The sequence below is a fragment of the Dasypus novemcinctus genome, chromosome 19, assembly GCF_030445035.2.
Source record: "Dasypus novemcinctus isolate mDasNov1 chromosome 19, mDasNov1.1.hap2, whole genome shotgun sequence".
NCBI lineage: Eukaryota > Metazoa > Chordata > Mammalia > Cingulata > Dasypodidae > Dasypus > Dasypus novemcinctus.
In genome coordinates, this window is record NC_080691.1 from 9,217,249 (window position 1) to 9,244,021 (window position 26,773).

The 26,773-nt window shown below is 44.2% G+C and overlaps 1 protein-coding gene across 2 annotated transcripts in view; it reads right to left on the reverse strand.

The window, feature by feature from the left end:
* GLT1D1 (glycosyltransferase 1 domain containing 1) overlaps window positions 1-26,773 on the reverse strand; it is a 120,877-nt gene that overhangs the window by 58,561 nt on the left and 35,543 nt on the right. For both annotated transcript variants that reach the window (XM_058281215.2, XM_058281214.2), the window contains exons 5-6: window positions 4,739-4,775; window positions 1,831-1,887 (exon numbers count right to left, since the gene is read on the reverse strand). In XM_058281215.2, coding sequence (XP_058137198.1) covers window positions 1,831-1,887; window positions 4,739-4,775 — 94 coding nt within the window. The remainder of the gene's footprint in view (window positions 1-1,830; window positions 1,888-4,738; window positions 4,776-26,773) is intronic.

Below are 26,773 nucleotides of genomic sequence, written 5' to 3' on the forward strand. Positions count from 1 at the left end.
GAAATTAAAACATATGTCATCAAAAACCTTGTATAAAAATGTTTATAGCAGTTTTATTTTTAAAAGCCAAAAACTGAAAACAACTCAAAAGTAAATTTGGGGACTTACCACAATTTGTGGTATAGCCATACAATGAAATACTACTCAGCAATTAAAACAAATAGGCTAGACACACTGGACAAAATGGATAAATCTCAAAAACACTATGTTAAACAAAGAAAGCCAGATATGACAACTGAGTAATTATTGTATGACTCCATTTAGATGAGGCTGAAGAATGGGTACAACAAATCTATGAGAAGGGAAATCAGGATGGAGATGTCCAGAAAGAGATGGGAACTGAATATCGAGGAAGGTCCAAGAGAACTTTCTGGGAGATGGAAATATTCTCTATCTTGTTTGGTACTTGTTACATGGATGCACAAGTCAAAAGTGCATCTAATTGGGAGTGGATGTAGCTCAGTTATTGAGTGCCTGCCTCCTACATATGAAGTCCCGGGTTCAATTCCCGGCACCTCCTTTTAAAAAAAAAATGCAACTAATTTTATACTTGCGATCTCTGATTTTACTACATGTAAATTTTACCATTGTTTTTTAAGCAGATTAATTTTATTGATACATTTTATTAAAGTATACATTTCATCCTAAGTGTACGATTAATAATATTTGATAAAATCACACAGCTGTGCATGCATCACTTCAATCATTATTAAAGTATTTTCATTATTTCAATAATAACAAAAACCAAACAAGAAAATTCTCCATCCCTCAATCTCTCTATGCTTCCCCTGCTGTTTATTTATTTATTAAGCAGTTTCATTATAATACAGTCACATACCACACGATCTATCCAAAGTATAAATCAATGGCTTTTACTATAATCACAATGCTGTGCATTCATCACCACAAAAAATTTTAGAACAATTTCATTACTCCAAACAGAAAAACTTCACATCCCTTAGCGGTCACCTCTCAGTCCCTCTCTCCTTCCCCAGCCCTACATAACCACTCATCTAATTCCATCTTTGTAAAATAATTTATATTTGCATTTTAAATAAATGGAAGCTTTCAACATGTAGTACTCTGTGTCTGATTTCCTTCACTTAGCACAATGTTGTTTTTTTTGTCTACTATTAACATCCTGTAGTATTAACATACATTTGTATTAACATAAAATTTACCATTGTTTAAAAAAATGTATTTTGAAAGACGAGGTAGCCCTATTCTTTTTGACAGTGGATAAATAAGGTTAAAACAGTAAATTTGCTTGATTGTAATTTTATCTTTTAAAAATTGTTTAGATGCTCCACGCACGCACATACAAATTGTTGAGAGCACTCACATCAAAACGCATTGATAGCAGTTCCTTTTTTGCTGCTGAGATTTCAAGGGATTAAACTCTTATCTCGTTTCCCTGATCTGTATTTTCTCATTAGCTCCAATGGTCATGTATTAAGTGTGTAATTAATACAGGAAGCTACAATGAACACACGAGCCTTGCCCTTCAAGAGAACGGTGCCATTTACGACGCCGGACGAATCGAGAAGCACGCCCAGGAGCAGGCCCGGGGCACCCGAGCTCCGCGCCTCTTCCTAACCTGCCACCTCCCGCGGGGCGCGCCCACCCTCAAGGCAGAGAACGGGCAGAACGAGGTTTGTCCTGCTGATCTGGCCTGGCTCCGGCTCACGCCACGTCCTTCCCTTCTACTCAGAACAGTGTGTTTCTGGGAACAGACGACCTCTTTTTCGAAGCCAAGAGGACCTAGCGAACACGTCCGTCTCTGATGGACAAGACGCCCTCCATCAAAATCCCCCGGCGCGGATGTCCTACCTGAGTGCTGGAGAAAGGTGTTCCAGTCAAAGGCGGCGTTGGGGATCGTGGTGATTCCTGCGCGAAGGAAAAAGACAAGGAGGAAGTCCGTGAGTTTGCTGGGATCCAGCCTGTTAGTCTGTGTCGAGGTTAAAACCACGGCAGTGCCTGGTTCACATAAAGCACCCAAGGGCCTGAGGGCAGCGGGGACTTCCCAGCCACCTGTCCGGCACATGAGACTCAAGTGGGCCCTGCAGTGGCCAAGACAGAAACGTCCCCCACTTTCAGTCCCGGGAGTCGGGACGGGCCAGCCGGCCTCCAGCTCTCAGAAACCCCGAGTTCCTGAAAAACGCAAGGACCGCGTTTCTCAGACATCACCACTTAGACGTCCATAGCCCCACGTGCACGCCTCACCTCAACCTCCTCCAAATCATGTGTCACTGCCTGCTTTCTGTGTTGTTTCCTCAGTCGGATTTGTTAAGTTTAAAATTCTCTGAACAATTGGACATTTTTAAGATTTAGAAAATTCACAGGCAACATTTGACAGATCATCTCTTTTTTTTTTAAGATTTATTTATTTATTTCTCTCCCCCCTCCCACCCCGGTTGTCTGTTCTCTGTGTCTATTTGCTGTGTCTTCTTCTTTGCCCGCTTCTGTTGTTGTCAGCGGCACAGGAATCTGTGTTTCTTTTTGTTCTGTCAGCTCTCCGTGTGGTCGGCGCCATTCCTGGTCAGGCTGCACTTTCTTTTGCGCTGGGCAGCTCTCCTTACGGGGCGCACTCCTTGCGCATGGGGCTCCCCTACACGGGGGACACCCCTGCGTGGCACGGCACTCCTTGTGCACATCAGCACTGCACATGGGCCAGCTCCACACGGGTCAAGGAGGCCCGAGGACCTCCCATGTGGTAGACGGACGCCCTATCCACTGGGACAAGTCTGCTTCCTGACAGATCATCTTGATAACAGAAAATTTTAGAAATTTTATAAAATGTACCCTAATACTTCTAACCAGTAAGCCATAGTACAATCATAAAAATGTGCTTCTATCAATTGTAACAAATGCATCATGCCAATGCAGAGTGTTAACAGGGTAGTATATGAGAACCCTGTACTTTATGTACGATTGTTGTATAAACCCACAACTTCCCTCATAAATAATAAAATCACCACCCATGCCACCCTCAGGTTGCATTTATTGAGATTGCAGAAAAATCGATCCAAGTAACTCTGCATTGATTAAACTTTTTAAAAATTGTATAGCTCTGTGGTTGAGCACCTACTTCCCATGTACAAGGTCTTGGGTTCAATCCCCGTACCTCAAAAAAAAAAAATGAATTGTCTTCATATTTACACATTTCCCCAGACTGAGCCACAGAGCACGGTGCATTCAGAGGTCTAGCTGCCCCGTGCCTCTCCACCCTGCTCCTTCCTCCTCTGGATACAAGCTTCCATTAGTTTGTTTATCCTTCTGTCCCTGCTATTTGAAATTATACGTTGAATAGGTGTACATTCCCTCCATTTCCAGGCAGAAAGTGGTGCACTGTCCAACCTGCGACACGCCTCGCTTTCTTCGCACACACAGACTTCTAACCACGCCCGACCTCTATTACTCACACCAAACAATCCCAACGGCACTTCCCCAGGGCCTCCTCTGTGCCACCTGCCAGCCCTGGGCACGGACCACCTGTGGGCTCTCCTCACCCGCAGGTAATCCTTAAACACCTGTCGAGCAGGTCGACTCCCACAGTTTTGGGAGTGGCACCGGGGAGGCGGACGGGCTGCCTCCAAGCCACGCGGTCTGAAGCCGGCCCCTGCCGGACACGGGCGCCCCCCGTGTCCCCACAGCAGGCTCCCACCGCCCACATGACCTTCACAAGAGGGGCTCCGAGAAGGAGTTGACGTGACCAGGGATTCGGCTGCTAAGATCCATGAGGCCACGCTGGCGCTGGCGCCGCGGTAATGCCAGGGGCCCTGGCGCAGGTGCCGTGGAAGCCCCGTGCAAGGCCGGCGCTCCTGCTGCGGCCTCAGCACCTGCTCTCACGTCGGAAGCCTGGGCACGGCTCCACGTTCTTCTTCAGAACCATCTCTCCATTCCTCCTCTTGGGCAGGGCCGTGGTTTGCTCTGTGTTTAGGGGCTCCCAGAGGGCTCTGCAGAAGGACACTCGAGGCCACCCAGGCCAGGGCGAGGTAGGGCCGGCAGGTGGGAGTGGAGGCAGAGCGGGAAAAAGTTGAGTTTCTGGGTCCCCCATCTCAACCTCAGCAGGGAAGCTCAGCATTTTAGAAGTCACATTTGCCATTGATGAAGTATATTTATTTTTACTGGTCAAAAATCCTGGGCCATGCACTTTGAGTTCTCCTTTGTATCTGGGCTTTTAGGGTTAGGAAAATGATTTTTTAAAGGGGTCCCTTCTACTTAGTTGACCTGTGTGCTCTTCTGGAACAGAGGCTTCTCAGTCATGGGGAGGCTGGGCTCACCGTTCAGGCCAGGCGCCCAGGACAGCGTGCGGAAGCGGCCGCGGCCCGTTTGCCTCCAGTGGGACCCCGTCTGGGAGCCGTGATGGCTGTCTCCAGGGGCCAGGAGGGTGCCTTAAACAGCCGCCATCTTCCAGGGCGCACAGGAGCGCACCCACCTCTTACAGCGTCTTCTCGTAGTTTCTGTATTCTAGTCCTGTCTTAACTTTAGTTACTGAACATTTTAACGTACAGGAGTAGAGAAAAAGACAACAGTGAACCCAAATGCACCCAGCACCCCATGACAATTCAAATCAACTTAGGGCCTGCCTTGAATTGTTTTTTCCCCCGCCCATAGCCCCGGGGTATTTTTAAACAAATCTCCGATATCCTAATATTTCATCCGTAACCATTTCAGCACATATCTCTGAAAGATGAGGACTCCTTTTTTTCTCTCTCACACATATAAAAATTCTTACCTTGACTCTGGACGTAGATCTTAGTCTTAGCATGCGGCTTTGCAAAAGAGAGAAGAAAAAACAAAAGTAAATTAAATAGTCCGCTACAACTACTTTTTAGAAATAAAGCAAAGGCCACCAGACATCCTTCTGGAAAACATCCCCCAAATCAAGGGCACAGCTCCTCCCAAGCTAGCCATTCTCAAAGAGCGAAGAGCTCCCTCTGCTTTCAGGGGCCTTTGCCCCCTGAAAAGATCAGAAGCCACAGAAAGAACCACTGCCACTAGGCCCGGTGCAGCCGCGCGGCCTGGCAGGTGCCGGGCTGGCAGAGCAGCCCCGCAGCTGGGCCGGAGGGCGGGCGGGGGCAGGGGTGGCCGGTGCGCGGCCAGCGCCGAGGCCGGGGCTGGGGGCTCAGGGAGCCTGGTCTGGGCACCCAGGTCCACAGGGGCACAGCCGCCTTCAGGACGAGCAGCCCCAGGAAATGAGGAGGGAACAGAAACAGACCCAAGGGGTGGATTGTCCGAAGCAAGGAAGGGACCGGCAGGCTGGGCACCCAGGAAGCGCCTCCCGAACGGCCCCCGGATGCCAGGGGAAGAGGCCGGGACCACCCGCCCGTAGACTTAAACTTGCTACTCCCTGGTGTTTCCTGGGGCAGAGGGAAAAAGCATCCACTCCCGGAGGTCATTTTGAAACAGCGGCCCTGATATTTTTAAAGCGTAGTGCAGACACAAAGCTGGGAGCCAGGGGGAGAACTTCGCTTCCAAGTGGCTGAGGGGCCAACCCATCCAGAGTGATGAAAACACATTGTCTTGGTGCGAAATTCCAAAAGTGGACATCTCCTGTCCTGCTGTCTAAATATCCAGGTAAATGCATCAAACGACTAACTCAGCAGGACATTCGGGGCCACAGAAACCCTACTCTGACCTCGATCTAGACACGTGGGTGGGCAGCCGTGGCCTCTTACAGCAGCCTTCACCCCCAAGTCACTGATGCTTTGGGAGTCCAGGTAAAGGTGAGGGGCCCTGCCCAGGCAGGGGCCAGCTCTGTGGGGAGGACGGGCGCGGCGCGGCCTCTGCCGGCGGGTGGCGAGGTGAAGGGGCTGTCCGGGGAGGGACGGGACTCCTGGCCCCGGACAAGCCTCCGTCTGATTTGGGGTTTCTTCTGAAGGTCACATTTTTCATTTCAATCATTAGAAGCTGAGCTTTCATTCACCACACAGCAGGGGGCACGCCCACTTATAAAAGGCCCCTTAAAAAGGCTCCCTAGCGGTGGTTTCGGTGGTAGATAAGGACTGCACTTAACAATACAAATACAGGGTGGCGGGCTTGGCCCAGCGGTTAGGGCGTCCGCCTACCACATGGGAGGTCCACGGTTCAAACCCCGGGCCTCCTTGACCCATGTGGAGCTGGCCATGCGCAGTGCTGATGCGCGCAAGGAGTGCCCTGCCACGCAGGGGGTGTCCCCCGCGCAGGGGAGCCCCACGCGCAAGGAGTGCACCCCGTAAGGAGAGCCGCCCAGCGCGAAAGAAAGTGCAGCCTGCCCAGGAATGGCGCCGCCCACATGGAGAGCTGACACAGCAAGATGACACAATGAAAAGAAACACAGATTCCCGTGCCAGTGACAACAACAGAAGCGGACAAAGAAACAAGATGCAGCAAATAGACACCAAGAACAGACAAACCGGGGTTGGGGGGGAGAAATAAATAAATCAATCTTTAAAAATAAAACAAGGGAAACGGACTTTGGCCCAGTGGTTAGGGCGTCCGTCTACCACATGGGAGGTCCTCGGGCCTCCTTGACCCATGTGGAGCTGGCCATGCGCAGTGCTGATGCGCGCAAGGAGTGCCATGCCACGCAGGGGTGTCCCCCGCGTAGGGGAGCCCCACGCGCAAGGAGTGCGCCCATAAGGAGAGCCGCCCAGCACGAAGGAGGAGCAGCCTGCCCAGGAATGGCGCCGCCCACACTTCCCGTGCTGCTGACAACAACAGAAGCGGACAAAGAAACAAGACGCAGCAAAAAGACACAGAAAACAGACAACCGGGGAGGGGAGGGGAATTAAAATAAATAAAAATAAATCTTTAAAAAAATAAAAAATAAATAAAAAATAAAACAATACAAATATAAGAATACACCTCTACTCCAAGTGTTAAGAAAATGGTGATACGTGGGAAAATATAACAATGTAACTTATAGGCTATAGTTAACAGAGATATTGTAATATTTTTGTAGCAAAGACAAAAAAAGATACTATATCAATTTAAAGGTCAAAAAAGAAGGTGGAATTTCGTTTTATGAGATGTGATTATGATCAAGCATTTTTTAAATCATTTTCTTCCTTAACAGAGAGACCTTGGCCATGTTCATTTCACCAGCCTGTGCTCATTTATTCATCTTTCTAGAACAGTGGAGAAACAATTGAGTTTATTTTTAGGATTAAATATGATAAAGGTGCCTAGACAGGATTTTTTGAAGTAATGCTTCCATAATTTCTTTAGCTGCCTTCTGTCTGTAATTTTTGTTTTTGAAGTTGAAATAAAGTGTACTAATTTTGAAAAAAGAAATTTCAAAAATCTCTTCCCTACTAGTTCACCATGATAATAATGTTTAATAGACAAAATGGCTAATAGCAGCCACTTGAAATTAGAAGTCAAAGTCAAAAGTCCTAAAAAATTCCTTTGTTTAATTATACTTCCTCCAGAAAGCTGAAGAAAATATTACTAGAATGGATCAAAGGCTAAGAGTGCTTCTTCTTTAACCAACTCCAAAGTTTCAAACATCGGCTTGGAAAATGTCCATACAAATAATGTCAAAATAATGTTAAAAATACATCAGCGCAGGGGAGCCAGTGTAGCTCAGCGGATGAGCGCCAGCTGCCCACATACGAGGCCAGGTTCAGTCCCTGGCCCCGGAACCACACACAAAATCAGCATGTCTTTCTAACTTTAAAGTTAAAGCGGCTGTTTTCACAATAACAGAGTCAATATAATTCCACATCAATTTAGCCCATGAAGGTGATGGAAAATAGGGAAGCCTGTCTTACCACTATTTTCATTAGAAGTCTGCTGAGTGACTAAAATACATAAACCCAAAATGTTCCTTTCAAGCAAATGCCCCTCTTCCCCAAAATTCATTAAAATGGTATTTCAATTCTATAAATTGTCATACGACTGCATATGAGAACATCTGGACATATCCGCTAGTCTTGATCTATCTCTGAGCATTATTTCTCTCAAATCTATTGAAAACCTGAAAAAAAAAAGTAAGCATCAAATTCTGAATTGACTTTTAAAATACATCATAAACAATATTTTTAGATCTTATCTAAGCAAATAGAATTACAGTAAAAAAGAAACTTCTTGTCACCAAGCATTTTCAGCCTTCATAAGCTTTGAAAGTCTGCTATCTAATTTTCAGAGAATAAGATTGTTCCTTGCATTTCTGAGTATTATGTAACCTATTTTTGCAGAAGGTACTGTTACATTAAGTGCATCTGTGTATCCTGGTTAAAAAAAATATGTACTCTTTTTTGAAATAAACCTTCATATTCTGTAAAAAACAAAGCTCTTATCTGAGCAAATAGAATTACAATAAAAAAGAAACCTAGACTAAGGTTATTTTTAATCATTGTAATAAAAGAAATCTGGCAAAAGCAAGTCACTTGCATCAATTTTGAAAAAACATTTTCAATATGAAAATGTTCCAAATTCAAATTAGCTTTCTTTGCTCAATATTTGTTTCACCTGCCTTGAAATAACTTGAGTCAAAGTCTTATGTATCACTTGCATTACCAGATTAGATAATCAATGCATAAAATAAAAAAGATCATGTATGTGTGTGTGCGCATGTGTTGTATGAGGTCACCCATTTGTCATGACTGTGAGAAACCTCTTAACTATGTCCCGTTATTAGACATAAAAAACTAATATCTTGTTGAACATATGTTGGATAGAGATCTATAAACTCATGTGGCTCTGTCACAGCCCCAAAATGCAAACTTATACCATTTTAAAATGGATTCCACTACAGCAGGAGTATCAGCAAAAAAAAAAAAAAAAAAAAAGATTTCCCATTCTTTGATTAATATAACCGAGAGGTTAGCCTTCTGAAATTAAACTTCCTGGAAATGAAGTTTAACTATTATTTTTAAATGTTTTGTTTAAAATAAAAAATAATAATATATAGTAATAAATAATAAAATAATATTTAATATTTAATATTATTTTTAAAATATATGCCAATTTTATCTTCCATGGGTGGCAAAAAAAGTTTTCATTTTCAAATACAATACAACTTACAATCGTGGTTTCATTCAAAGGTCTCTTAAAATTGCTACAAATTGCTTAAAAGAAATCATGGCCTATAAAGTTCTCAAAAGATATCTATGTCATAAAACACACTTTTCAGAGTACTTTCTTTTTCCCTTTGAAATCTGTTCTCAAACAAGGAAAAGAAAATAATGTTAAAAAAAAAAAAAAAAAAGCAACAGCCTTTCCACCGAACACCTACAAAATGAACCAACAAAGAAAAGTTTTCAAGAAAAGGAAATACGCCTGAGTAAGGTGAGGAGGAAGGCAGACACTGGGTTTCAGTGCTGGTCCACACTATCAGCTCCCACGTGGGACAGGCTATAAAAAACAGAAAGAAAACTGTTCAAGATGCTGGGCAAAATTAAGGGAGGGGAGAAGGGGCAATGCCCTGTCAAGCTGCGGCTCAGTAAACAATGAGAATGCCCACAGGAAAATTACCGGCAAGTTTTCTGTTTTGCTTTTTTTTTTTCTGGACAGTTAAATCAAGTGGATTGAATATCTCAGAATTATTATTGGTGTTTTGTGTTTTTTTTCCCCACAAGCTTCCCCTACCCTTCAATGCCTCAGCGATTTGATGAATTAAAGGCAATACTTGTGATGATTCAAAAGAGTTTGAGCCCAAACGATGTAAAGGATAAACTCAGGATCTCTGATGGAGTTGATGGCTTTTCTGTCCCATTGAGTGACTTCAAAACTTTCCAGTTCCCAGCGATTTCATGGGAGGTGGGGGGGCTGTGAAGAACATTTGTCCTGCCAAGGAGAAATCTCTGGGGAGAGTCAGGCTTAGTACAAGTCATTAATACTAAAAATGATTAGTGCCTCTGATGGGAGCAACCGCTGGAGTTCCCCTACAAAGTATTTGTGGGGGGGCGTTTGCATACTAACTGTGGATTCTAAAGATAAACCAGATGCAATGAGATGCTTTTGAAGTTTCTATTATGGTAGGAACTAAAATAAAAGACGTGGCATATGTGGTTTCTGCTGCTGCTAGGAGATAATCAGACACGAAGCAGCGGGCCATGCAGAAGGCGAGACCAAGGAGGTGGTTCGAAGGACAGCCTGCTTTTGACATCACGCTTCAGCAATTAGCCACGACGCAGCTCGTTCTGATGAGACCAGCACCAGTTCCCAGGTCGACTTTTCGGGCTCACCTGTAGCATGGTCTGTGCATGTGACAGCCAAGGAAATCTGTCTGGCTTTCTGCATTTTAATTTCCAAAAGAATTTTGATGAGTATATATATATACTGGAGGTAAAAGTATACTTTTAGGTTTTGCCTAAGACCTCTACTTCAAGGAAGTTATTTTTTTTAATAAGTATCAAGGCAAGGTAGATAAAACAGATCCCAGAAGGCAGTGACAGAGGGTTTGCAAATTTTAAAAAATCACTGAAAAACTAAAAAGCTTAGCCGAGTACGAACCTCAGCCGAGACTGCTACACACCATTTCTATTGCCGCTGTGCTTTTCTGAATTTAATAACTGCCTCTGGCAATATTTACTCAGACTCAAGAATTTCTAAAAATCGCTCATAACAAAATATTTGAATTTAGATAATGTTCTCTTGGCAGAGCTCTTGTTGGAGAAAGGATGTGGATGGAGCAGTTAAACTGTTCAAGGCTGGTGGGGCTAGAAACCCCCACAGACTTACTAAATCAGAATCAATGCTTCCGCTTTCTGCTGGGAGAAGACCTTCAATTAAGATATGCACTTACTGCTTGCCACTTCTTCGGCGAAATGCTGATGAACATAAAGAAAGCATTCTAAACTTGGACTTGAACTAGGTCTAAAATCTGCATTCCAAAGTCAAAGTTCTATATTGTCCCAGGGGGTGACAGAAGCACAACATTGTAAAAGGAATTAATGCATCTGCATTACACCCTGAAAAAATAGCTAAAATGGCAAATTGTATGGTGTGTGTATATATATATATGTATATAAATTATATGGGGTGCATGTGTGTGAATATATCTATATATATATATATATGTTGCCCCAATATTTTTTTTTTAATTCAAACAAGCTTATCAAGACCATAGAGGCTCAGGAAATAGACAACAGAGGAAAGCATGATAAATAAAGCACTCTCCACTATGGAAACAAAAAACGTTCTAGATAAGCTAGCTTTTCTTTCCACAATGCATGTACTGCAGGTGGAAATGTGTCGGGATTCACATTCTTAAAAATCCCAAGCCACAGTTACAACATCACGAACCAGGAGTAAAGTTGCCACAAACGTGAGAATGTTGAACTTCAGAGAAATAGTAACGAGCTGACGTGCAGACCTGGTGTAGACCTGCCTTACAAAGCAGGCAGGATAGCAAGCGAAAGCCAGGAAAAAAGGCAACCCCCCAAATTAACCAATTAAACGTAATAAAGAGATCGTCACTGAAATTCAGGGAAACCCGCTTGTCCAGAGGTGGCCAGAGCAAGGGGGCAGACCACGGTCACGTCGGAAACGAGGCTTGCAGGGAGCCCGGGCTCTCACACGGCTGACGTTAGCCCGCCCCTTTCGAAACAGCCCTCCTCGGCACATGTCGTCTCTCTTCCTCTAGGGCTTCTTCCTGGGCTCAGCTGCTCTGGTCTCTTTACGAGGTCAGCTGTAGACTCTCAGGCTCATCTCTCCTCCCGGCCGCAGGATCCTCTGTGCTCTTCTCTGTGTGTCTCCTGCTGTCTTCTTGACTGAGCAGCCATGTATACAGCCCACCACAGGGGCAGGGACTCCACCCTGCACGCCCGAACGACGTGGTCGAACCAAAGCCCTCATCTTGGTTTAATAAAGCAAAAGTTAAACCTCTGAATTTAATAAAATCAAAGGGGTGCCGCACAATGTAGCGATGTAGCGTGTGAGTAACTGTCTTAGAACCCTTGAGCCACAGGCCCTGAGGCTCTTGAGCCTTGAAATGGGGTTGATCCAAACTGAGATAAAAGACACACGGGACCCCCAGGACTTGCTTAGGGTAGAATAAAGAGGGTAAAATATCTCATCAGTAGTTTTCATATTGCTCACGTTGAAATAATATTTTGGCATAATGGGTTAAATAAAATATATCATTAAAAGTAATGTTATGGACTCCTATTTACTTTTTAAAATGTAGCTTCTAGAAAATTTAAAATTACATACCTGGCTCCCATTTGTGGCTGTCATTATATTTCTATTAGACAGCCCTGATTTGGAGAGCACCTGTGCTCATTGCCATTTTTTTTTAAAGATTTATTTTTATTTATTTCTCTCCCCTTCCCGCTGCCCCAGTTGTCTGTTCTCTGTGTTCATTCGCTGCGTGTTGTCTGCTTCTGCTGTTGTCAGTGACACGGGAATCTGTGTTTCTTTTTGTTGCGTCATCTTGCTGTGTCAGGTCTCCGTGTGTGCGGCGCTATTCCTGGGCAGGCTGCACTTTCTTTCGCTCTGGGCAGCTCACCTTACGGGGCGCATTCCTTGCGCATGGGGCTCCCCTACACGGGGGACACCCCTGTGTGGCAGGGCACTCCTTGCACACATCAGCACTGCACGTGGGCCAGCTCCACATGGGACAAGGAGGCCCGGGGTTTGAACCGCGGACCTCCCATGTGGTAGACGGACGCCCTAACCACTGGGCCAAGTCCGCTTCCCGCTCATTGCCTTTTTAAATGAAAGTTGAGAATACACAAGCTTTGTGCTCAAAAGTACATTTACCTGCATAAATTCTATGCATATAGAATTTTGTGGAATCACAGAAGAAAGAACATAAATCTTTCTAATCTTGGATTATTGGCATTTGATTCCTGTTTGATAATAATTAGGTAGTGTTGCAGTTTGATATTATTTATGAATTCCAAAAAGGAGATATTGGTATGTTTGTAAAACTGGTCTGTTCCTCTGGGCGTGATACCCCTTTGATTTTATTAAATTCAGAGGTTTAACTTTTGCTTTATTAAACCAAGATGAGGGCTTTGGTTCGACCACGTCGTTCGGGCGTGCAGGGTGGAGTCCCTGCCCCTGTGGTGGGCTGTATACATGGCTGCTCAGTCAAGAAGACAGCAGGAGACACACAGAGAAGAGCACAGAGGATCCTGCGGCCGGGAGGAGAGATGAGCCTGAGAGTCTACAGCTGACCTCGTAAAGAGACCAGAGCAGCTGAGCCCAGGAAGAAGCCCTAGAGGAAGAGAGACGACATGTGCCAGCTACGGCTGACACGGGAGGAAGCTGGGACCACGGAGCCTGAGGAGGAAGAGGGCGGCTGAGCCCTCGCAGACGTCGCCCGCCATCTTGCTCCAACACGTGGCCGATGACTTTGGGGGAGGAAGCACCTCTTGTGGTACCTTGAGTTGGACTCTTTAGGGCCTTGTGACTGTGAGCTTTTACCCTAAATAAATGCCCTGTATAACAGCCAACAGATTTCTAGTACTTTGCATCAGAACCCCTTTGACTAATACAGGTAGGATTAACTAAACTAGAAATTGAGCTGAGATTGCTCATTAAGATAATACAAAAACAGGGAAGTGGATTTGTCTCAATGAATAGAGCATCCGCCTACCATATGGGAGGTCCAGGGTTCAAACCCAAGACCTCCTGACCCGTGCGGAGCTGGCCCACGCGCAGTGCTGATGTGCGAAGGAGTGCCGTGCCACACAGGGGTGTCCCCTGCGTTAGGGGAGCCCCATGCGCAAGGAGTGTGCCCTGTAAAGAGAGCCCCCCACACCAAAATAGTGCAACCTGCCCAGGAATGGCGCCGCATACACAGAGAGCTGAAACAGCAGGATGACGCAACAAAAAGAGACACAGATTCCCAGTGTCGATAACAAGAATGCAAGCGGACACAGAAGAACACACAGCGAGTGGACACAGAGAGCAGACAATGGGGGGCTGGGGAGGGGAGAGACATAAATAAATAATAAATCTTAAAAAAAAAAATGGCACTACTATCATGAAGAGCAAAATTTAATTGCTCAAAAACTGTATCACTATTCAGATACACCCGAAAAAAGTCTCTCTACCAAAACCTATCTAAAATTTTATATAAGTGTAACTGAATAATGTCCTTATATTATTTACATCTTTTTATTTGCAAAAAAACTAATCATATAAAGATGGTAAGCTGAACTTTCATTCGAAAAATCTTCCACCAATAAAAATAAGGGTGGCACGTGGAGTGGGTCTGTGTACAGAAGTCGTTAGCCGGGCCCAAGAAAAATGGAGGAGGAGACTTCCGGCAAGATGGTGGCTGAGTGAGCTTGCCTTGCCATCTCTCCTGGGAAGAGGCAGCTGGGCACCGCTGGAGGTTCTCCGGGACCAGGCTTTTTCAGGATTTTTTCAGGGCAGGAAGTGTCTGGACATCGATTTGGTGGGAAGGTAACGGAAAGGACTGGTCTATAAGATATAATTTGGGACTTTTCAGGAGGGGGAGGCAAGATGGCGGCTGAGTGAACTTCCCGGTCACTAGCTCCTGGGGGGAATCGGCTGGGAGGCGTCGGAGACACTTTGGGACCGGCTGTTTCGGGATTTTTCCTGGTCCGGAGGTGTCTGGACATCAATTTGGAGGGAAGGTAACAGAGAGGATCCATCTGTGAAATATACACGGAGATCCCAGCTACGTGTGGAGGACTCCCTCCTTGGGTAGGCGGAGCCGAGGCAGCTAGCACCGCGCGGAGCCCCAGCGGGCGGCGGCCAGGGTAGCCTAGCTGGGCCGAGGTGGGCAGCGGGCGGGGGATACGAGCCACGCCGCGGCGGGCGGCCGGCGGGAGAGCCGAGCCGCGCTGTGCCCCGGCGGGCGGCGGGCAAGGGAGCCCAGCCCAGCCGAGCCTAGCCACGCCGTGGCGGGTGGTGGGCGGGAGAGCCGAGCCGTGCTGTGCCGCGGCGGGCGGCGGGCGAAGGAGCCGAGCCCAGCCGAGCCTAGCCGCGCTGCGGCGGGCGGCGAGTGGGAGAGCCGAGCCGCGCTGCGCCGCGCCGGGCGGCGGGCGGGAAAGCCGAGCCCGGCCGAGCCCAGCCGAGCTGCGGCGGGAGGGGAAGCCGAGCCCAGCCGAGCCGCGGCGGGCGGCGGGCGGGGGACCGGAGCCCAGCTGAGCCCAGCTGAGCCTGGCGGCGGGGTGTCTGTTCTTTGGTTTTTGTTGTTGTTGTTGTTGTTCTTCTTCTTCTTCTTCTTCTTGTTCGTTTTTTTTTTTTTCAATCCTCTCTTTCTTGTCCCCAATATTCTTCTTCTACTATTTTACCTTAACAATACAATAGGTCCTACTGGAAATACCTCACATTTGCTGGGTTTCCTCACCCTCCACTGCCTCATTTCTCTGTGAATAGATTTAGCCTATCTACACTATCCCCTTTCCCCTACAACTTGATATCCTCCACCATCTGCTATCTCTCCTATATTCCATCTCCCTCCCTTTGATCCACAAAGTGTCTAACTCTTAATTTCTAATACCTTTGTTTAGTTTTCCATCTGGTATTCGTCCCTGAAACTATTACCTTTCTTTTCTCTTTCCCTCTCTCACAAAAACAATAGCCTCTTAGTATGTACCACATTCCTCCCATATTCAGTCGTCTACCTCATTATAGGTACTTTCCTACTACTATAACTCTACACAATTTACATGATCTAACCTCCATCCTCCCAGAACTCATATTGTTGCTTTGTAAACATATATCACCAATACTACTTCACACTTTTTCCTTCCTTACACAATTGACTTTCCCCAGCACTAATACTTTCCTTTAAAGTGAGCTTAACTAGCAATAAGAAATTGGAATAAGAAGAACAAAGTGACAAAGAGAAGATATAACACTTACGCAAAAACAACAGCTAATTAATCTCCAAGACTAGACAAAGAAGCTAAGGAACTGATTAAACCCGTCAAGAAAAAATGTTGACAAGAAAGCAACAAAAATCTACAAACCAAACCAGTAATCAGGAAAACATGGCTGAATCCAATCAACAAACTGAAAATCAGGAAGGGGGGCAGGACTTCGCACAAGCAATGAAAGATCTCAGAACATTTATCACCGACAAATTTGATGAAGTAATGAAAGAGGTTAACAGCGTGAAGACAACACTTGGAGGGGAAATTGCAGACATGCATGAAAAAATAACAGATATGATGGAAATGAACACCACAATTCAAGAAATCAAAAATACACTTGCAGCAAATATCAGCAGACTAGAAGAGGCAGAGCAGAGAATTAGTGATGTGGAAGACAGTGCATTGGAAATCAAACAGATAGTAGAAGTGGTCAATAAAAAGGTAGAAAAAATCCAGATAGGACTTAGGGAACTGAATGATAATGCAAAACGCTCAAACATACGTATTATAGGCATTCCAGAAGGAGAAGAGAAGGGAAAGGGGTCAGAAGGAGTGTTGCAGGAAATAATGAATGAAAACTTCCCAAATCTACTGAAAGAGACAGATGTACATATCCAAGAAGCACAGCGCACTCCACTGGTCATAAACCCCAACAGGCCCACCCCAAGACATATACTTGTCAAATTATCCAATGCTCAAGACAAAGAAAAAATTCTAAAAGCAGCAAGAGAAAAGAAAACCATCACATACAAGGGAAACTCCATAAGATTAAGTGCTGATTTCTCATCTGAAACGATGGAGGCAAGAAAGCAGTGGTATGATATAGTCAAGGTACTAAAGGAAAAAAAATTCCAACCAAGAATACTCTATCCAGCTAAACTAGCATTCAAAAATGATGAAGAGTTCAAAATATTCACAGATAAACAGAAACTCAAAGAGTATATCAACAAGAAACCTCCCCTTCAAGAAATTCTTAAGGGAATTCTGCAGGAAGAAAGGAAAAAACAGGACAGTCAGAGATGGAGGAGAGTGTAAAAGCAACAAGAAAGACAAAAATAGAAGGGGAAAATAAAATAATACAAACAAAATATAACAAACACAAATCCAACCAAAATATGGCTACCATAAATAACTCTCTAAACGTAATAACACTGAATGTCAACGGATTAAACTCACCTATCAAAAGATTCAGACTGGGACACTGGATAAGGAAATACGACCCATCTATATGCTGCCTACAAGAGACACATCTTAGACCCAGAGACTCATGGAGGTTGAAAGTGAATGGCTGGAAAACAATCATACAAGCAAACAACAACCAAAAAAAGGCAGGAGTAGCTATATTAATATCAGACAAAATAGACTTTAAATGCGAAACAATTGTGAGAGACAAAGAAGGATACTATATTTTAGTGAAAGGGACAATTTGTCAAGAAGATCGAACAATCATAAATATTTATGCTCCTAACAAGGGTGCCTCTAAATATGTGAGGCAAACGCTGGAAAAACTAAGTGAAAGAATAGATGCATCTACAATTATAGTGGGGGATTTTAATACACCACTATCAACTCTGGACAGAACATCTCAAAAGAGAATCACTAAAGAAACAAAACATTTGAACAGTATATTAGAAGAGCTGGATCTAATAGACATATATAGATCATTACACCCAAACACAGCAGGATATACATTTTTCTCAAACGCACATGGAACATTCTCCAAGATTGACCATATGCTAGGCAACAAAGAAAGGCTTAATGAATTCAGAAAGATCGAAATCATACAAAACAATATCTCTGACCACAGTGGAGTCAAGCTGGAAATTTGCAAGGGACAGAGACCCAGACTTCACACGACAATTTGGAAATTAAACAGCACACTCTTAGAAAAACAGTGGGTCAAAGAGGAAATCTCAAAAGAAATCAATGACTACCTTGAAACAAATGATAATGATAACACAACATACCAAAATTTATGGGATGCAGCAAAAGCGGTACTGAGAGGGAAATTTATAGCCATAAATTCATATATCAAAAAATAAGAAAGAGCAGAAATTGAAGAATTAACTGCACATTTGAAGGAATTAGAAAAACAACAACAAAGTAACCCAACAGGAAGAAGAAGGAAGGAAATAACAAAGATAAGAGCAGAACTAAATGAAATAGAAAATAAGAAAGCACTTGAAAAAATAAACAAGACCAAGAGCTGGTTTTTTGAGAAGATCAACAAAATTGACAAACCTTTAGCAAGACTAACAAAGAAAAAAAGAGAAAAGATGCAAATACACAAAATAAGAAATGAGAAAGGTGATATCACCACTGACCCCACAGAAATAAAGACTATCATAAGAGGATACTTTGAAAAACTATATTCCAACAAAAATGACAATTTAGAGGAAATGGACAAATTCCTAGAAATACATAAGCAGCCCATACTGACGAAAGAAGAAATTGATGATCTTAACAAACCAATCACAAGCAAAGAGATAGAATCAGTCATTAAAAATCTCCCAACTAAGAAGAGCCCAGGGCCAGACGGCTTCACAAGTGAATTCTACAAAACATTCCGGAAAGAACTAACACCAATCCTGTTGAAACTATTCCAAAAAATCGAAACAGAAGGAACACTGCCTAATTCCTTCTATGATGCCAACATTACCCTAGTACCAAAGCCAAACAAAGACACCACAAGAAAGGAAAATTACAGACCAATTTCTCTAATGAACCTAGACGCAAAAATACTTAACAAAATACTTCCTAATCGTATTCAACAACACATTAAACGAATTATACACCATGACCAAGTGGGATTTATTCCAGGTATGCAAGGATGGTTCAACATAAGAAAATCAATCAATGTAATACACCATATAAACAGATTGAGAGAAAAAAACCACATGATTATATCTATAGATGCAGAAAAGGCATTTGACAAAATACAGCACCCCTTCCTGATAAAAACACTCCAAAAGATCGGAATACAAGGAAACTTTTTGAACATGATAAAGAGTATATATGAAAAACCTAAAGCCAACATTGTTTACAATGGCGAAATCCTGAAATCCTTCCCTCTAAAATCAGGAACAAGACAAGGATGCCCATTATCTCCGCTCCTATTTAACATTGTCTTGGAAGTACTGGCTCGAGCACTGAGACAAGAACCAGATATAAAAGGCATTCAAATTGGAAGGGAAGAAGTCAAAATTTCATTATTTGCAGATGACATGATCCTATATATAGAAAACCCTGAGAGATCTACAACAAAGCTCCTAGAACTCATAAATGAGTTTAGCAAAGTCGCAGGTTATAAGATCAATGCGCAAAAATCAGTAGCATTTCTATACACCAATAATGAGCAAGATCAGGAGGAAATCAAGAAACAAATACCATTCACAATAGCAAATAAAAAAATCAAATACTTAGGAATAAATTTAACTAAAGAGGTAAAAAACTTATACATCGAGAACTATACAAGATTGTTCAAGGAAATCAAAGAAGACCTAAATAAATGGAAGAATATTCCCTGTTCATGGATAGGAAGACTGAATATTATTAAGATGTCTATCCTACCAAAACTGATGTACACATTTAATGCAATCCCAATAAAAATCAACACAGCCTTCTTTAAGGAACTAGAAAAACTAACTATGAAATTTATTTGGAATAAAAAGAGGCCCCGAATAGCCAAAGACATATTGAAAAAGAAAAACGAAATAGGAGGAATCACACTTCCTGACTTCAAAACATACTACAAAGCTACAGTAGTGAAAACAGCATGGTACTGGCATAAGGAGAGACACACAGACCACTGGAATCGAATTGAAAGTTCAGATATAGAACCTCATGTATATAGCCGTATAATATTCGATAAAGCCACCAAACCCTCTCAACTGGGAGAGAATGGCCTATTCAACAAATGGTGCCTGGAGAACTGGATAGCCATATGTAGAAGAATGAAAGAGGATTACCATCTCACACCTTATACAAAGATCAACTCAAGATGGATCAAAGACCTAAATATAAGAGCCAAGACCATAAAGACCTTAGAAAGCAGTGTAGGGAAACATCTACAGGACCTTGTAATAGGAAATGGCTTCATGAATATCACACCAAAAGCACGAGCAGCAAAAGAACAAATAGATAAATGGGACTACCTCAAAATTAAAGCCTTCTGCACCTCAAAGGAGTTTGTCAAGAAAGTAAAAAGGGAACCCACACAATGGGAGAAAATATTTGGCAACCATATATCTGATAAGAGACTTATAACTTGCATATATAAAGAACTCATATATCTCGAAAACAAAAAGATAAACAACCCATTTAAAAAATGGGAAAAAGATTTAAACAGACACTTCTCCAAAGAAGAAATACAAATGGCTAAAAAGCACATGAAAAAATGCTCCAAATCCCTAGCTATCAGGGAAATGCAAATCAAAACTACAATGAGATACCATCTTACTCCCATAAGATTGGCAGCCATGAAAAAAACAGTAGAATACAAATGCTGGAGAGGATGTGAAGAAAGGGGAACACTCATCCATTGCTGGTGGGAATGCAGAAGGATCCAACCATTCTGGAGGACAGTTTGGCAGTTTCTCAAAAAATTATCCATAGATTTGCCATATGACCCAGCAATACCACTGCTGGGTATATACCCATCAGATCTGAAAACAAGGACACAAACCGATATATGTACACCAATGTTCATAGCAGCATTGTTCACCATCGCCAAAAATTGGAATCAATCCAAAAGTCCATCAACAGATGAGTGGATCAATAAAATGTGGTATATACACACAATGGAATACTACTCAGCTGTAAGAACCAATACACTACAATCGCACGTGATAACATGGATGAACCTTGAGAATCTTATGTTGAGTGAAGCAACCCAGGCATTGAAGGACAAATACTATATGACCTCAATGATATGAAATAAGTTAACTGCCTCAGAGAGCTAGAGTCTGGAAAAGTGGCTTACTGGAAATCGGGGGGTGGAGGAAGGATGTGAGTTAATGTCTGTAGGGGTGGAATCTGTGATGAGCTGGGGGTAAGTATGAGCACAAAGAAGGGACAAAATGGGGGCAAGGGGTTACCTTCGGGTGGGGTTTTCTGGGTTTGAGGGGGGCTGGGGATGGGAAGAGGGGTAATATGGTCCAAGAAATAGGTGGGACGGAGGGGCAACATACAAACATGGGAGAGTGCCAGAAGTTCGTTGAGAACTAAATGTTGAGTAAAACGTATCAAAGTATAAGTAGGAGGGTTACCTGGTTAGGACGCTCAGGGGGTATGGTCTGATGCGGGACGGACTCCGGAGGGAATAGCTGAAGGCTCATTTTGCCAAGGTGGGTTCTACCATTGGGTGGGGTGGACCCATATCCTGGGGAAGACTAATGCGGTCGAATAGAGAGAACTGTATCTCTCGTGAGAAAGGACGGCTCCCAGGGCATTAGATTGGCAAGCGTTGTGGGCCCTAAGGGGAGGGGAAAATGGACGTGCAATGGATGGAACAAAGGTAAATAAGGGGGCAAAAGAGGAGTTATGTGAGAGTACACGAGGATGAATATAAAACAGCTAATATTACACCAAAAACATATAGGGGACGACAGACTAATAATGAAAACCATAAGACAAAACATAGGATAACTAAAAAATTTAGAAAACTGTACAACCTAAAATATGGACCACATAGTAAGCACAAATGTTACCTTGTTTGAAAACTATAGTTTCGGAATCTGTACATCAGTTTCAGGAAATATGATATGAATAAGTTAAAAGATTATTGCTGTGGAAGGCAAAAGGTTTTATGGTGGATCTGGGGAAATACTGTATATTGTATATATGAATTTTGGTGATCTAAGACTCTTCTGAAGCTGACATTATGTTGGGATTCACTTTACGGGAAGTTTTGGATCACAGAATGGTTCAACAATGGCAGCGGAGGAATACTGATATGGGATATTATTGACAGGATATATATGGTTGACAGGGAGTTATACAGGGCATATGCCCAGGGTATATGGTAATGTCTATATATACTCATAGTGGAAACAATTAAAAACAACAGCTGGGGGGGTACTGGGCTCCTGGCCGGGGGGTCACTGTTGTGGGCCCTGGGAGAGCAGCGGCAATCCTCCAGGTGCAACGGCAAGAACCAGGAAGGAAGGAGGGCCCAACAGTGGGCTCTTGATACTAATGGCTATACTTTTGAGCCTTTGCACCTGCAATAAGAACAAGGCCTAGAGTAGCATTGTGCCTGGGGGTTTCCTCCTGACAGCCTTCATGTTACTCAAATGTGGCCACTCTCACAGCCAAACTCAGCGTGTAGATGTGGTGCATTCCCCGCAGCGTGGGACACGACACCCGGGGATGAGCCTCCCTGGCACCGAGGGATCACTACCACATACCAGCTGAAGAAGCAACTAGAAAATGACCTTGAATTAAAGATTCAGTGCGGAACAGCAGAATATAACTGTCTACATATAATAACATGACTTCGGGAAGCGGTTTGACCTAATGTAAGGGGGAAATGGAAAGGAGAAATGAGATTATAAGGCTGTGAGTCTCTAAAAAAGAGTCTGGAGGTTGTCAGAAGGAATAGCCCTATGTACAACTGAACAGAGTCTAAGAGACAGATAAGGTAGATACAACCCCAGGTATTGGTTCTTTTGAGGGATAAAGAGACCCACGGGTTCTATGGTCATGGCAGAAGGGGTTCACTGCCATGACAGATGGCCCTTCTTTGGAGCTGGTGTCTCTGCGTGATGGAAATGGACTCAGAGGGGATCTCTTTTCACAAGACTTGCGTGCTACTTTATTGGAATTGTAGTTGGTGCTGGGTTTAAGATATATGTAGGGGATTTGAATCTCTGGACTGATAATATGACACCCAGGCCCAGAGCCTCAACAGACTTCAGCTCCTACACTTTGACTTATTGGACTTACTCCACTCAGCTAACATGGAGTTGAAGAAGGTCAACCACCACAACATGGAGCCTAGAGTGTCTACAACTAGAAGCGGGAAGAGTGCATCCAGTACCCATGTGGAATCTAAGCCCTCACTTGACATAGGTGTGCAATGGACACAACCAATCCAATGTCCACAGAGAAAATGTGGAATGGGTGTGGGAACGGTAGCCATGGGGGCTGCTGGGTGTGGGGAACGGGAGGAAGAGATGAGATGTGGAGGCGTTTTCGGGACGTGGAGTTGTCCTGGATAGTGCTTCACGGACAATTACGGGACACTGTAGATCCCCCCAGGGCCCACTGGATGGAACGTGAGAGAGTCTGGGCTATGATGTGGACCATTGACTATGGGGTGCAGTGATGCTCAGAGATGAACTTACCAGGTGCAATGGATGTATCACGATGATGGGAGAAAGTGTTGCTGTGGGGGGAGTGGGGGGCGGGGGCGGTGGGGTTGAATGGGACCTCATATATTTTTTTTAATGTAATTAAAAATAATAATAATAAATAAATATTTAAAAAAAAAAAAAAAAGACACACAGGGAAACAGAATTGGCCCAGTGGTGAGGGCGTCCGTCTACTACATGGGAGGTCCGCGGTTCAAACCCCGGGCCTCCTTGACCCATGTGGAGCTGGCCCACGCGCAGTGCTGATGTGCGCAGGGAGTGCCGTGCCACGCAGGGGTGTCCCCCGCAGAGGGGAGCCCCACGCGCAAGGAGTGCGCCCTGTAAGGAGTGTCGCCTCGCATGAAAAAAGTGCAGCCTGCCCAGGAATGGCGCCGCCCACACTTCCCGTGCCGCTGACGACAACAGAAGCGGACAAAGAAACAAGACGCAGCAAATAGACACAGAGAACAGACAACCGGGGGACGGGGGGGGGGGGGGGGAATTAAATAAATAAATAAAACTTAAAAAAAAAAAAAGACACACCTGTATTAAAACCAGCATCACATTCAAATTTAAAAACTAACCCCTACCATTTTAAAAGATTAAAAAAAACAAGTTCATCTATATTTATTAGTTTTTATTATAGAGTCATCATCATCCAAGCCAAACAATCTTTACTGCCTTCTCGATTTGTTTTTTCACATGCCCTTTTATTCTATCAGGGAGATGTGTTTCTGAGGACAAAGCTGCTCACCCAGGAGTAGAACAGACGCGGTGGGGGAGAGCACAGAGGGCAGGTGCCGTTGGCTGAGAACTGGGGGACAGGCAGGAGGCCAGCCTCGCCTGCCATCAGTGGGGGCACCCCACACTACCCTGCTAAAGCATCGTCAGTCCTGCCGCCACACGGGTCCCAAACGGAGCGCGTCTCCGCGTGAGTTCAGCTCCGTCACTACCTACAGAAGTCACCCTCGTCTAGGAAGAGCTTTCGAGCTCAGGTTATGGCCCCTGATCTGCCCCTAAGGCCTCCTCACCCCTGGCTCCCTGGCCTGTCTCCACCACGCTCTCCTGGGCGGAGAGCCCCGCATTTCCACCCGTACCCGACCTTACCCCAGAGTCCAGCCTCTGTCTCTAACTCAGTTAAGTCTGGGACTGCAAAACTCAGCTCCTCTCCCTTTCCCCATCCAAATTCCCTTTCCTAGTTTCTTCCAAGTCTCTTGATGGAAATGTTCGCTTATACTTATACTCTGGAGCCCCTCTTCATCTCCTCTTCACCTGCCGGGGTCTTCCAGCACATAAAAATCATCCATCGCATGGTGCTTAGGTGAAAAATAAAGTCGTAGCAAGGTGCCTTCACGGGGGGGGGGGGGGGGACAATGACATACATTTATAGGTCACGTGGTGTCTGTGATTTTTAAAAAATATTCCCCCAAAAAAGGGGGGGCATGGGAGGAGAGGCAGGTTAGATAAGAATGGAAGGGTGCTGATAAAGTTTTTAAGCTGCGTGGTGGATAAAGAGCAGCGGTTCTTAACCTTTTCCATTCCACAGACCCCTTACTAAGTCCACACTATCATGTGTATTATTTAATAAATACATCACACCCACAAGATTCTTTTTTTTTTTAATTTAAATTCAAGTTCATTGACCCCTAGTTAAGAACCCCTGGTATACAGGGGTTCATTGTATTATTCTTGCCACTTTTGGGGATGCTTGAAATTCTGTAATAAAAAGTTCTAAAGCAGGACCCATCCCAGAACCTTCAACTCCACAGATATTTATGGAACGCTGGGAGGCATGGACTCCTCCGGGGCTAGACTAGGGAGGTACCGCTCACCCCTGTCCTCAGAGCTCACTGCCGAACAGAGAAAAAGGTAAGTTAAGTACCACGAAGGTTTGGGAGGAGCACGAAGTGTGGTAGGTCATTAAAACAGCCAAAAACCCCCGCCCCTCTGCGCCCACACCCTCGCGATGCGACGCTGGCGAGTTCTCCTAACGAGTTAGAGGCCACATCCCCACCCCTCCATGTGCTGTGGCCAGCGGGATACCTGCCAACAGAGATAAGCAGAGACTTGGAAAGTTCTTGTGCATTGGGGCGTGTTCTTGCCTACTTGCTGAGCCAAATATAAGACGACAGACCCCACGGAGAGAGCCCTCAGCTGTCCCAGCTGTCCCAGCTAAGGCCCGAGGTCCGTCCAAACTGGACCATCCAGCCTGACCATTGCAAAAAAAAATCTGAAAAGAAAGAATGTTCGTTTTAAGGTGCTATGCTTTGGAGAGGCTTGTTAGGCAACAAAAGCTAACTGATACACTAAGTGAAGACATCTGTGCCAATTCTGGAAGGACAGGAGAGGATTCCTGCTAAAGGTGACATTTAAGACTGAGTAATCAGGGAACAGACAATAAATTCATGGAGAGGAAACAAGCTTCCCCAGGCAAAGGCTTTCTGTAATGTCTGGCTTGGCAGAAGACAGCTGGACTCTCGTATTTGCTATTCCCATCAAACTGTTTCAATATGTTGTTTTGGCTGAAGTATATAAAGAAAATTCTGCCTCTTGCAGATATGTAGTTGGATAAAGAAGCAGTATTTTAATACTCTTTTCAAATCATTGTACGTATTCATCTTGAATATGTTATATCAAAGCTCAACAACTGGTAAGCTGCAATGTGGAATCCAAAATCACATCAGTGAATTTTTCTAACTCTGTTACGTTACTAGCCACTAGTCCATCTTGAACTTTGAATGGATCTTTCATCTACATATGATTTTGTAATGTCATGTATTAGTCAGTTGAAAAGCATTTGTTCCCTAAGTTATATAGATATTCTAAGTATTCACATATTTCATTATTCAATATTAAAAAAATCACATCTGTTAGTATCAACACTATAGTGGGAATGTCTTCAAGTACAGCAAAGGTGTCAGCCTCACAGTGCCTTTCCAAAATTCTAATTTTTGCTTGAAAATTCAAATTGCATCATTGGCAATAAATACTGCAAGTTATTTTCCTTGAAGTGACTGGCTCAATTCAATCATTTTTAAGAAAATATCTGCCAAATGCCCCAGTTTGAATAACCAGTTTTGTTGTTTGTATTAGTCAGCCAAAAGGGGTGTTGATGCAAAGTACCAGAACTCTGTTGGCTTTAAGAAAGGGCATTTATTTTGGGTAAAATGTTACATAACAAGACCCCAAAGAGTCCAACTCAAGGTACCGTAAGAGGTGCTTCCTCACCTAATGTCTGTGGCCACGTGTTGAAGCAAGATGGCGGGCGACGTCTGCGAGGACTCAGCCGCCCTCTTCCTCTTCAGGCTCCGTGGCCCCAGCTTCTTCACTCTCAGCTGGAGGGCTCGTTTCTTTCCAGGCTCAACTGCTCTATTCTCTTCATGAGGTCAGCTCTAAACCATCAGGCGAATGGCTCATCTCTCTCCAGGGCCCCAGGTCAAGTTCTCTCCTCTGCCGTGTCTGTGGAGCTCTCTCTGTTCCCACGTGTCTGCTTCTGTGCTCTCCTTGAGTGAATGTCCATTCATAGAGCCCACCTAGGGGGCGGGGACTGTCACACACTACTGACTGGTCAAATCAAAGCCCTAATCTTAACATAATTTAATCAAAGACATCTCAGCTGAATCTCACACA